Source organism: Pyrus communis, chromosome 1, assembly GCF_041283825.1.
Source record: "Pyrus communis isolate YQ-2024b chromosome 1, ASM4128382v1, whole genome shotgun sequence".
NCBI classification, from domain to species: domain Eukaryota; kingdom Viridiplantae; phylum Streptophyta; class Magnoliopsida; order Rosales; family Rosaceae; genus Pyrus; species Pyrus communis.
Genome location: NC_142565.1, coordinates 22,420,184 through 22,434,305, shown reverse-complemented (window position 1 = coordinate 22,434,305; position 14,122 = coordinate 22,420,184). Strand labels below are relative to the sequence as shown.

General features: G+C 38.7%; 1 protein-coding gene across 1 annotated transcript; it reads right to left on the bottom strand.

Annotated features, from left to right (window-relative positions):
* Positions 1-10,774: 10,774 nt before the first annotated feature.
* Positions 10,775-13,184, bottom strand: LOC137720695 (RNA polymerase II transcriptional coactivator KIWI). The gene is made up of 4 exons (XM_068459794.2): positions 12,971-13,184; positions 12,728-12,833; positions 11,115-11,137; positions 10,775-11,025 (listed from the first exon to the last, which is right to left on the bottom strand). Exons 1-4 carry the CDS (start codon positions 13,103-13,105, stop codon positions 10,966-10,968), a joined length of 324 nt encoding a protein of 107 aa, XP_068315895.1. The 5' UTR covers positions 13,106-13,184; the 3' UTR covers positions 10,775-10,965.
* Positions 13,185-14,122: the final 938 nt, after the last annotated feature.

Sequence of the window (14,122 nt, the reverse complement as noted above, 5' to 3'; positions counted from 1 at the left end):
ACGTATTGTATTCTTGATATATTGCTGGCTACGGCAAGTACTTTCATACTATACGTAGTATGTTATATTTGGAAACTATACTTGTTTTATGACTAGGGGTTATTTCATTTTTCGAAAAGGTTTTACAAAGCTTTATTTTTAGGCCCACTAACCCTTATTTTCGTTGCCCCTTTAGGTTTTAGTAGCAGAAATTTCGTGTCGATGAGGATTCTTGTCAAATGTTGATTCAAGAGTGTACCTTCGATGGTATAACTCTTATTCTATTTTACTGTACTTTACTTATGCTCTGACATCACGTGTGAATTGGGTTCAATCCAGCTCCCTTGTGCACTCTTACATGTAGTCACTTTTAGGTTTAAATTTACTGACATTTCCCACATCACTACACTTTATGGCTTCATCACCTTCCTAGATCACAACTCTATTCGGAGTCTAAGCAGACATTCTGGGTCGAGGTGTGTCAAAAATGATGTTAACACTCTAAATTATCACAAAAAATTTAAAGAAAAAAAAATACCTAAAACCTCCCAACCTTTTAGTGTCATCCCAAATTGGTCTCAACTTTTTTAAACATTCCAAACAAGTATCCAACCTATTGAAAATCTCATATCTGTTAAGCCCCAGTTAAATTTTCAAAAATAGATTATATTCAAAACCCACTAACTGGGTATGTCATGATCAACATTTATATTAGTTGCCTTAAAATCTAAATGTCAAACATAAATTATTAAATATGTTCCAAGTGATCAAAGGGCATTGAATTGAACCGATAATGGACCCAAACTGAAATTAAATTAGAAGGGCAATCTTTTAATATAAAAGAGGTTAAGAATTCAGATAGGGTTTCGAGTAGTTTGTTTCTGCTCATATGATTTCCTCATTCGCCGATTCTTGGCTCATAAAGCTTCCATTTCTTCTTTGTGAATGATCAAGATGGTGGCGACCGTATCATGGAAATACACACCATTTCAGCAACCTTAATGATCTTCTTCTCGATGTTGGAGGTTTGAGTTGTAGGTGAAGTTGGTGGTTTTGCATTGTGTTGGGAGTGATGGTCTGCGGGTGGTAGTGATTGTTAGTTGGTGGAAGCTATGCTTCCATGACCTTCTATTGATTTTGGAGATAAAGAAGCTCTGGTTAATTTAACATACTTTTAACTAGGGATTAACAGATGTGATATTTTCAATAGATTAGGTACTTATTTGGAATGACACTAAAAGGTTAGGGGGTTTTAGGTACTTAAACCAAAAAAATATTAACACCAAAACAAATGTGTAACGACCCGTCCCCAAATTTTAAGGTTTTAATAATTTTAAAATGTGAATTTATGAAAATGCCCTTCGATGCAAATACGTTAATTTTATTTACCACTTTGTCGTGTCACGTAAGAATAATTTTCTTGGCATATCTTCGTAGTATTCATCGCTACGGATGTGTGGGCGCAAACGGAACACAATTTGGAGTTATAACAAAGGAGATATTAACGTTGAAAGTTGGGGGTATTTTAGTAAATTAATTAATCTCTAGAAAGCCCCAGATTTTTAGAGCTCAATCTGATGGAGCCACGTGTGTGGCTTAGATTGAAGAAAAATGGGATGGGCGGTGGAGATAGGAAATAAAGGAGAGAAGGAGTGTGGGCGCTGCCTAGTTAGGAGAGAGGAAGAAGAGTGGACCAATCAGAAGGGGAGGAAATGAGGGAAATGAGAGGAAGAGAAAATGAGGGGGAAAAAAACCGGGTCTCTTGACCTGTGCGATTCGACTAGCAGGGGCCATGAATCCCGACAGTTTCTTGGTCAATTTCCTGCGAATTGCACCGGGAAACTACTTGAAAATCTCTACCCAATCTGTCACCCTCCATTTACCTCAAAACTCCAACCCAATTGATCGAGTTTCAAGGAGGAATGGGGCCGTGGGTGTCGGGGACACCACGGTGGCGAATCGCCCAATTCTGAAGCCATCATTGTCGAATGCCACCATGGGTCGACTCTTCGTGAACCCAGGAACCATGCCTAGTCATTTTTGGGACGTCGGGGTTTGAATTGGCAACGATTCAAAGAACACCCATATTAGGGTTCCCGAATATTCGAAACGAATTGGAGCACTTCCTGACCAAATTGGACTTGGCCATAGGTATAAAACTTTCTCTACTCATTGACATCTTCATTTCTGTAAATTTTGGTAATTTTTGGAAATAGGTGAATTTTTCCGCGAGTCGAGGCGACCGACTGCCACCCATGATGGCACATGGCCAGAAGGCCGTTAATGCTATTCTTAGGTTAAATTAGATGCCTTGATTTCAGTTCTGTTAATCGTATGATGTAGGTTGATCGTTGGAACCTAAATTCTCTACAATACGTTGATAGGTCATTATATAAATTGACGATCCAATCGTTGGATCGTCATCAAACTTTAATAGGTTATTATTCGTAATATTTGAGGAATGTAGGAGCTTACGGATCGAGAATCCGATGTATGGATCTTCCCAAATTGGATTTGCAAGTTCATAATATAAAACGTTAACCGCCACTTGGTTTTGGCAATTGGCGGAGATCCGACCGTTGGATCGTTTTGAAACTTTAGTATGTTATTCTAGAAACATAATGTGGATTTTTGACCGACGGTTGACTTTTGGTCAATGGGTCTCAAATCATTCTAGATCGTCCTTGGAGATGTGTTTTATGTAAAATACGTGTTCTATCAGTAAGGATTCTGAGATGTGATTTGATATTTGCTCTAGGCGATGATCGTTCGAGACATCTCGATATTCGTGTTAGTGAGTTATAGCGCGAACTCCAAGTGAGTGGGCTTTTGGTTTTCTATATATATGTATGTATGCTTTATGTTTTTCCCAGAAATGGTTTTAAATGAAATGTGATTGAAATGCCATGTCATACTTGCGTTATATTTTAGTATATGCATTAGTGTTGTTATGTATAATGTCACATGATGCTGCGGAGGCCCATGTAAGGTACAGGTGAGTACGTTATGATGTTAGTGGTTGTAATGTATATGGTTATGCCTGGATGCATATAGTGATTAATATCCTACATCCTGGTGTTAGTACTCTGCCTGAGGTCAGGGCCTAGCCTTCATGTGATCGTTCACCCCCCGCACCACACGTTCACCTTAGATCTAAGGTAGATGCCAGCTTGTTGTACAAACCACATTAGGTGGTTTCGACTCGTAGGTGACTTGCGATTCTTCGCACAGCGTTCACGTGATCGTAGCACTTGAGCGTATTTATTTACACCTAGCCTGTCGTATAGACCACATTAGGTGGTTCTGACTCATGTGCAGGATTTGATTGATGAGATGTGGACTTAGCCGTACATGTCACCTTAGGTGACTCCGGCTGATATGTCATTTTATATTGATTTATTTCACCTGGCTTACTTATTCGTTGTTGAGATAATTGACATGGCATACACCTGGTTTCACTCATCTCGAGCATAGTTCTTATATATGTATGTAGTATTATTTTATGGGAAATTATACAGGTTTTACGGTGGGGGTTATTATATTTCTAAAGAGAAAGATGTTTTCAAAAACTTTGTTTTTGCCCACTCACATTTTCTGTTTTCCACCCCTCCAGGTTTTAGTTGCCGAAAGTTCGTATTGACGAGGATTCTTGGGGAACTTTAGTATAAATGGCTACCTCTGAGGGTATGATCTTTACCCACACTATTGTACTCTACTTATGCTCTAACGACACATGTGAAGTGGGTGCATACCTGCTCACCAGCGCACTCTGATATTTAGGCACATGAAGGTTTAAATTTATTCACATGTTCCATATAACTGCACTTTATGGCTTCGTCACCTTCCAGGTGTCGCCCAACACATCTCGATTTGGAGTCCTAGTGGACATTTCGGGTCGGGGTGTGTCAAATGAACACGTGAAATTTAAAAATTGACCTCTATATTTACAAGGGTGCATTGGACTAAAACCATGTTTTACATCTCTCAAGATTAGGGATTGACAACGGTTATGGTGGGCAGGTAATGGTGGTTGTTTACCCATAATCGTATAATCACTTACTTGCATAAACGTTTACCCGTCGGGTAATTGCATAAACAGTTATACCATACCCATAACCGTTTACCCGTCGGGCAATTGCATAAACGGTTATACCATCCCATAACTGTTTATAAACGGTTAACCATACCCATAACCTTGTAGTCGTTTAACCGTAATCGTATATCCGTTTACCTTTTTTACTTATTTTACCCCTTTTTTACACGGCTACATTAGACCTAGCATTCATGTCATGTTTTTTTCGTGACATAACAGAAATCTTAACGGGTCGTGTCGTGTAACACCCGTTAAAGTAAACGGGTAATATGACCTAACCCAAAATTGACCTGTTAATATTATCAGGTAATATGACCCAACCTGTTACCCATTCAAGAAAATGTATTTAAAATCAATAGATAATGAAAATGAAAAACATAATTTGACAATAAAAAAACATAATACTAAATTAGTATATGTATACTACATTGTCACCTAAATATTATTTCAAAACATACAAAAAAAAAAAAAAAAAAAAAAAAACGTTTATCTTTTAAGTATTACATACTCCAAATTAAGAACTAAATGAAAAAACATTAGTACATTACTAAAAAATACCAAATGCTCAAGGATATGCAAAATGATGGAGTTGTGTTTAAAGGTTGATGAACCTTGCACGTTTATATATGCTTACACATTTTTTAGATTTGTACATTAATGATTATGAATTTTTTTTATTTTGAACTTCATTAAAAATACTATTAATGAGGGTTTGTACGGCTTTAAAAATTCAACCAACGATGTACCCAAACTCAAAGCATAGAGGATGTGATCACAAGCCCTTGAATATTTTTCACATTTTTCGCACTTGTAAATTAATTATTATAATTTTTTAATATGTTTGACATTTTTATTTTTAATGTGTTTTATAATATTTTAATCTCACTTTTTGTCTATAGTATAATATAAAACTTAAAATTTTGAATTTATATAGAATAATGATACAATATCACATATTTAATATACAATAGGTACATATACACTATAACTATTGTATTTTATACTAAGCTTTTTTTAGTAGTTTAAAAAATTAAAATCATCAAAATAACTTTTTTCTTCACGTGTCAAAACGGGTTACTCGCGTGTCACCTTTGGGTAAACCTGTTAAGGACCCGTTATTAACCGGTCCTTATTGTGTGATCTGATTAGTTATCGTGTTGACCTGAAACCCGTTATTTATGTGATACACCCCGACCAAAATCAAGGCGTGCTGGCCGTCACGTGAAGGTGACGTAGCCATGTGCACAGTGCAGAAGCAAAAGATAATAATAAAAGTACGAATAAATAAAAACCAAACTACTAAATAAACTAGTTAAAGTAACACACTAGTGTGAGACTAAGTGGGATAAACATAATAAGAGCACAAAAAGCCTAAGTGCAGTCTAGAAGAATGAATGCTAATCACACAACACCCAAAGGTGATCCTACATTTGTGATGTTCTGTCAGACCACCGTAAAGTCCTCATGAACCACCAAAGCTGCTTCTAATTAGAACCTGAAGGGGTGCAAAACAAAAAGTGTGAGTGGGCTTTTGGTTTTCCGTATATACCTATATACTTGTGGTTTTTCCCAGAAAATGAAATGGAATGTTTATATGTTTTAAATGCCATGCATAGTCTTTGCCTATTTTAATTATGCATTTGTAGTTGCATATGTTTATGATTGGTGTTGCGGACGCACAAGTAAGTGCTAGGTAAGTTTATACATTATGATTGTGAATTAGTGGTTATGTGATATGCATAGAGAGCTCATAATCTGCAAACCCGGTGTTAGTGCTCCCGCCCAGAGCAGGGCACAGTCCTTCACGTGATGTTCACCTCCTGCACCACACGCTCATCTTGGATCCAAGTTAGGTGCACAGTCCTATCGTACAGACCACTATAGGTGGTTCCGACTCGTAGGTGACCCGCGATTATTCGCCCACTCTTCACATGATCATAGCACTTGAGCGTATTTATTTACACCCAGTCCTGTCGTACAGACCACTTTAGGTGGGTCCAACTCATGTGCAGGTATAGTTAGTGAGTTGGGGATTTGAGCTCTAGATTTAGCCGTACAGGTCACGTTAGGTGACTCTGGCTGACATGTTACTTGCATTGATTAACATTACTTGGGTTACTTACATTTTATGTGGAGGCATTCAGATTGTAAGATCCCACATCGCCCAGGGAAGTGATCCTTATATGTATATTCCCATCCCTACCTAGCACGAGGCCTTTTGGGAGCTCACTGGCTTCGGAGTTCATTGGCACTCCGAAGTTAAGTGAGTAGCGCACGAGAGCACTCCCACGATGGGTGACCCACTGGGAAGCTCTCGTGTGAATTCCTAGAAACAAAACCGTGAAGGCGTAGTCGGGGCCTAAAGTAGACAATATCGTTCTACGGTGGTGGAGCGTGCCCGGGATGTGACATTTTGTGTCGTTTACGTGTCGTGTAAAACCTTGCCAGGTCTAGTCTACATGTTTTTTTAACAACTTGAAAATTAAAAAAGAAATTTATCATAATTTTCTTTTCTTGACGATTAACACCGTCATATTTGACAACGAATCAATGAGATTTTTCTTACCCAAGATGTGAATATAAAACATTAATTTATAACCTGAATTAGAATTAGAAAAATAATTAATAGCAACATCCATACACATGATCATGAAACATTGATTTATAACCGCAATTTGCAAGACGAATGTAGTAAGATCTTTCCCATCTAAAAATTTATTACTTTAGGGTTCTAGTTGTTCTGACAACCCGTCCCTAATTTTACGATTTTATAAATTTTAAACGTGTGAGTTGACCAAAATGCCCTTAGAAGAGAGATTGTTGACTTTCTTTGACCGTCTCTTCGTGACACGTATGAGCTATTATTTTACCGTATTCTCAAAGTACTCGACGGTACGAACGTATAGGAGCAAGCAGAACTGGATTTAGAGTTATGACAAAGATTTTACAAACTATGGAGCATGATGGGAGTTTTGGTAAATTCATGTTTCGAGAGATATTTTTTTGCATTTTCATTGATGACTTTGAGCTGTGTGCCAAGTGGGGCCCACACCATTCCCCCTCACTCCCGTGTCTCCCTATCTCTCGACTCTACCTCTCATTGTTTTCCAAATCTCCCTTACCTCACTTTTCTACTCTCTGGTTACCACCTCACCCTACCACACTTTCTTTCTAACTCTCATCGTCTCCCTTAGTTCTATCTCGCTTGTCCTTCTCTCTGCAAGTGCAGAGATATTCGACCACCGCACTCCCACTCCGGCAAGCTCTGCCGACACCAACATACACCCACCCAATTTTCTCGACAAGCCACTACTTAAAGGATATTACTAAACCCAGAAATGTGTATGGAATTGAACCACCGGCAATGCCATTTTCTCTGGCGATTTATCGTCGATTTCTGGTAACATGAATCTCGAAACACCCTTGATTTTTCCCATCTCGCTATCCTAAGCCTGTTTCTAAGGTTAGATTTGTGTGTTGGTGATGTTTTGGATGCAGAAAACACCCCAGGAAATTAACCCAGTTTTTCTGGTGAGAACCCAACAGCTTTTAAGCCGTTTTCCGATGAAATCCAGCCACGACCGAGGAAACCAATGGTATTATTCGAATCATTGTTCCCTGATCTTCATTTTGGTATATTACATGACTAGGTTTAGTAAAGTTTGTGGTTGATCAGAGTCCAGGTAGACATTCCAAGTTGAGGTGTGTCAGTTCGGTATCAGAGCATAAGTTTGGGCAGTATTGCGTTTATCACACGCGGGATGTAAGCATTCTTGGTTCTTGAACCTAAGTGTTGAATCTTGCCACCTCGTCGAATATGAAAAACGTGTTAGCTTTTCCCTAAATTTTGAACATTTTAGACAACTTATTGAACTTCTAGAAGAACATTTTGGCGACCACCTTTAGACTTTAAACAAAGAACCTTCGTACCAAGGAAAATCCCAATTTAGAGACAAGCTTGTGTCGGTAAATGTGTACCACTAAAGACTTTACTCATCAATCTCATCATTGTTCTCATGCCATCATTACCAACCCTTCAAGATAGGAAACCAAGAATAGTTTTGATTCCTTGGCAGCATCCGTTAGTATACCATCTATTAGAATTCCTACGAAGTTTGCTTCGTCAAGATTCCAAAAATGTCTTAAGTGACAACCTGGTGCTAAAGTGGTAAAACTTGACAGAAGAACATTTGGGGGACATCCACTTTGGTTCTCGACAATACTAATTATTGAAACGTAGTGATCATTGTAGATCTTCAGAAGGAAGATCAATTTCCGTTAAAGTTCATTCTAAACTAGATTATTAGCAAATTCATTTTTCCAAGCTTAGAACATTCCAACCAACACTAGTTCCCAGATTTCCTTTTGATGTTGTACTCTTCATTTCGATGAGTATAGGCATGAGAGTACGAGTTGTTATACCTTCGGGTAGCAGAAATCCTAGAAGCAATAATCAATTTTTCCTAGAATCAACAAAACCAACTTATAGGACCGGTTCCTTACCAGTCATCTGAAACTATCCACCTAAGCGGGCTCTAACCTGTAATCAGCCTATGGTGGCATTAATGATTAACGATATTGTCTGATATCCAGGAATTGTCAACCAGTATTCGGGCGGTATGATTTCTGATACTGGACATAGGTACTAGTATCTGGGAGTGATACCTTTATGCCAGAACGCCGGTTCACAGTTTCAGGGTAATGAACAATATCAAGTTGTCATATATGGTTTAATTAGCGGCGCGACAGATAGATTGATTAACAATGACTTTCTAAGCCGAGTTTTCTTCCATAGCCTGGCGAATTTGTAGTAGTCTTACAGAGGACTTTCTCACCCATCCCAACAACGAGATTAAATTTTCTAAAACACCGACAGTCAGCTCATTACCAAATTCCTTAACTGTTAGCCTTGATTAAATTGGTACTTTTCTTGAGAGACGTGATCTCACTAGACGATATTCTTTTCTTTTTCCCAAAAGGTTGTAGTGGAAGGAAGTTGAAATTCTCACAAAGTGTTGTGAAATTCGAGATATCTTTGATCTTGTCGATTTTATTGACAATTTGTTAGCGATTTTTCGGAGAATTGAATTTGGAGTTATGACAAAGATTTTACAAACTACGGAGCGTGATGGGCGTTTTGGTAAATTCATGTTTCAGGAGATATTTTTCTGCATTTTCATTGGTGACTTTGAGCTATGTGTCAAGTGGGACCCACACCATTCCTCCCTTCAATCCTGTGTGTCCTTACCTCTTGGGTCAACCTCTCATTATTTTTCAAATCTCCCTCACCTCACTTCTCCACTCTCTGGCTGCCACTTCACCCTACCACACTCTCTCTCCAACTCTCCCTGTCTCTCCCTCAGCTCTTTCTTGCTAGTCCTCCTTTTTGCAAGTGTAGAGATATTCAACCACTGTTCTTCCACTCCGGCGAGCTCCGCCGACACCAACATACACCCACCAATTTTCTCAACGAGTCACTACTTGGAGGATATTACTAAACCCAGAAATGTCACAGCTCGTCCCAAATTTTTAAAATTTGTAAAATCATAAAAATAGCTCAGTTAGGGGAAGCTATTGCTAATGTGATTCAGTCTATTATCCGTCATTTCCAAAGGACTCTTCTTAAGTTGAAGCTGAATCATTTTATGGGAATGAAGGATCTGAGGGAGCAGAGCGATCGCTTAATTATTTGGAAAAGACGTTTCGGTTTATGCAAGGTCAACGAAATCTTCCTCCCGACAGGTGGGTCAAGATGACTACCTGGTTTTTGGGTCTTGAATCTGCATCCTGGTGGAGACAGGAGGCTTATCAATTGATGCCAGAGGAAACAGTTGATTGAAAATTGTTTAAAGAGTTGTTTCAGAAAAGGTTTATTCCACCGGCATATATTGATGGTAAGAAGCAAGAGTTTACAAATTTGGGACGGGCTGTGACAAGAAACGTGTATGGAACTGAACCACCTCCAACACCATTTTCTCTGGTGATTTATCGTCAATTTCTGGTAACATGAATCTCAAAACACCCTTGATTTTTCCCATCTTGCTATCCTAAGCTTGTTTCTAAGGTTAGATCTGTGTGTTGGTGATGTTTTGGACGCAGAAAACACCCCTGGAAATTAACCTAGTTTTTCCGATGAGAACCCAGCGGCTTTCGAGCCGTTTTCCAACAAAATCCAGCCACGACTGAGGAAACCAATGGTACTATTCGAATCATTGTTCCCTGATCTTCGTTTTGGTATATTACATGACTAGGTTTAGTAAAGCTTGTGGTTGATCAGAGTCTAGGTAGACATTCCGGGTCAATGTGTGTCCCTTGTTTTTTTTTTTTAATAATAATATTATTATTTTTAAATTTTTATAATATTAAAAAAAAATTAAATAGGCACCTGTTTATAACCACGGATAATGTCCATAACCACTCATTTAAATTTTACCGGTAAACAATTATACTAACCCATAACTGTTTATTTATCTAAACGATTACCCATAACCGTAATCATGAATTTTAAATGAGCAGGTAACCGTAGTTACCCATAGGTATTTTGAATCTCACTTATGCGTTGGAAATGCTCTCAGTCTTCTACAATGACCTGGATGATAGTTACCAGCTAGTTGTAATCACTTGGACCCAGAGAAGATGACATGAAAAATGGTTGATTTATGGTGGTCAAGTAAATTAATCACCGTAATCAAAGCATACATCGATCATAAAACCTTCTTTTCTCGACATACTTGATAAAGTGATTACATGCATTGATCCAAATTTCCAGTTATCACTTCTAGGTAAATACAAAACACCAGCACCTGATTTCACTTTCCGACACCCAAAACAAAATTTCAGCCGTTTGAATCAAGCTAACACATAATCTAGTAATATAAATCAAAGCTTCTAGCTTAAGAGGTGTCGTTGACAGCCTTGTCAATTTCTTCCACGTGATTCCGCAGCACATTCCACTGCACATAAAAATCTACTAGGTGAGAATTCTCTCAGGAGCCAGCTATTGATATGTAAAAATAAAGAAATAATCAAGACAGGTGCCTACCTGATCCATCGTCAGCGAGATTCCTGAAAACAAGAGCAACCAACTCAGAAACAAGGCACCGCTTATCAATCAGAAGGCATGCTTAACACTAAAAGAAAACAAATATTGCTTTATCATTAAATTAATAGCTGTTGCTCTGATTTTTAATTAAGTCATGCCTTACTATTTGTCCGCAATGGACACAAACCTAAGGCCAACTTTAGATATTGCCAGTTAGAATTTTCAGGGCTCTAGTAAACCCCAGATTCTGAAAACCTTTCCCATCGGCCTTCCATACCTTTTGGAGCACTGTCCCTGCCCCACCTCATTCCCAAAATTGGGGCCTAAAGGAAAATCTTGACATCCTTGGGTCACTGGACCTTCCTCCTTGCCTTGCCCTTCTCGAGACCCTTTGTTTCCTTCTCCAAAATATCGCTCTATTAAATCAACTCACTGTTATGCCTGCAAGCAGAATCTTGGAATTCATCAACCAGCATCTTGAGGTGCATAACGGACAACCCATTATCTGCCACCTTTCATAGCACGCCAATAGGATTCCATTCCCCCATCAAACCTGCCACATGTATCTCACCACCTTTTTCTCTCATCTTCAACACTTCCTTCAGATGGACTAAAACTTTCTCTAACCAACGGAAGTGAGATGGGTTAGTTCCCGATTTCAAAATTTTGACTGACTATAAGCTTCCAAAGATCAAGGAAAGAAGCCTATGTTTTTTCTATGCTCAATCTTGCTTCAAATAAATCACTTAAACTCCTCCATAACACTGTCCAATTTGTTAAAGGATTTCTCTCTTCCATAGAAAGAATGGCAGTCCTGCAATCTCAATCCAGCTAACTCGAAACAAGATGCTGCATCTGGTAAGATTAGACAGATGATTCAAATTTCATAGATTCGCTCCCAATGCACCCTCTAGAACACACTTCCTGTGTTTCCCATCTTCCTCTACCTTGTCTTGACTCTTACAAAGCAACACTACTTTATTTGCTTGGACTGGTCTAAGTACTAAGGAACCCCAGGAGATTGAAAAATCCTCTTTCTTTGTTTTTTTCTTTTCCTTCTGATAATTGTTTGCTCAATCTGCACCGGCCTACCTCTTTTCCCGGTACAGAATGACAATCCTCCCCAACCCTCTTCCAGCAGTACATCCCAACTCCACGGTAATAAAAAAGCTTCTCCATCTATTGCTTTCTACAATTTGTAAAGCACCTATTCTTGAAATCCTCATCAACCTCTAAAACAAGAGTTTCTACACTATCATGAAATCCCGAGCCAAAAGTTTGTTCCTCATGAAAAAGCTAGAATGTTCCTAAGATATGTAACATACACAGGAGAAAACTATATTCTCTGGTTCCTGATTAGAATTTCTCTTAACTACGGTCGAGTAGATTTAAGGTTAAAAAAGAGAACACCTTCGTTTTTCTACTTGTAGTGTGACAGGACTCCCAAAATTATAAGCACAAATCATAAATTCTCCAAATATGATCGAAATACAAAAACCTAATATAGCAAATAGACAGTATAAACCCTGAAAGAGTAGAATTGCAAGCAAATACAACCAATTGAATTATCGAATAGAACAGAGAAAAATAAAATGTTAAAAGGGAAAGGTTACCCTTTTTTCCAGGCATTTGCTTGCCATCCTTGACATAGAACTCGCGAATGTCAACCACAACCTTGCCATTCCAGTTCCTCACGCTTACCCTTCTGTTCTTGGAAATCTACAATACCCAAAAACCCAAAAATTAGACAGCAGTACTAGTCACACTGATAAACCCTAACCCTAACCCTAAAAATAGATGCAATGGAAAATTGCGCCAATGCAGAAAAAAGGACAAGAGGGGGGAAGGGTGGTGACCTCGCAGACAGTGATGTCGTCGGAGGAGTCGGAGTCCGTGTCTCTCTTGGAGGCCTTTTTGGGTGGCGCGTGGCCCTCAGAGTCCCCTTCCGATGCGTGATCGTCCTCATCTTTTCTCTTCCCTCTCCACGACATTCTCTCCTTGCTGCTTTTGCTTTCTCTCGCCTTTGCCTTTTTCACCGTCTTCCGTCCTTCATCCTTACCAATAAATACTCAAAACCCCATCCTTTTTTTTTACCAGAGTACTTTAACAAGCTACAGTTTATTTTAACAAAAAATTATATTTTTACATTAAAAAATTAATTTTAATACTATTTATTTTACTCTTTATTTGGTCATTATCATTAAAACTAAAAGTTTTCAAGCCCTTTTAATTAGTTTTTTTTTTTTTTTTCTTTTATACATCCAAAGCCTAACAACAACTCCACCTAAATAAATAGTAATTGACTCCAATGAACAGTAATTGATTAAGTGCATTTTCACCTCTAAAAAATGAGGTGGATAAGAGTTTAGTTGTGACATCCCGTCCCGAAAATATCAAAAACGTACATGTGAAAAGACACTTTTACCCCTAGTTCGTTCCCTTTACGTTATTGGTTGTTTTGTGTGGTGTTGGCATGTGTTGGGCTACACACTCCCACTGTCACTCTCCCTAACCCTCTGTCCCTTTTCCCTGTGATTGTCCCGAGTCCCCTTTCCTCCCATTTCCCTTGAAAACGTACGGACGCACACCCAAAACCTATCAAACCTTTGCAGATCGAGGGAACCAAGGCCACATTCGAGCTCGTGAGGCTGGGAGGAGTGCAGCTGTACCATTTTCAGGTAAGAAAACCACCGTTTTCACGTCGATTTCACAAAGTCCGATTTGGGGTACTATTCATGCACACGTGATTTCTCACGTTTTAGGGAAAATGAATCTTGTAGGTAGCTTGGTGAGGTCCCAAGGAGTCTCGGAGTAGTTCGTTTGAAGGAATTGGACGTCGGGATCGCCGTATTCGAAGTTGGCCGGAATTGGAGTGTGGTGACAGGTGAGATCTCATGGTTTTTAACCTTTAAAAGTGGTATATTCGTGTTCTCCTAGGTCTAAGCTTCAAATTGGTAGTAATTTTGTCAAATTTGGGTGAAAAACGAACGAGATATCAACGTTTGAAA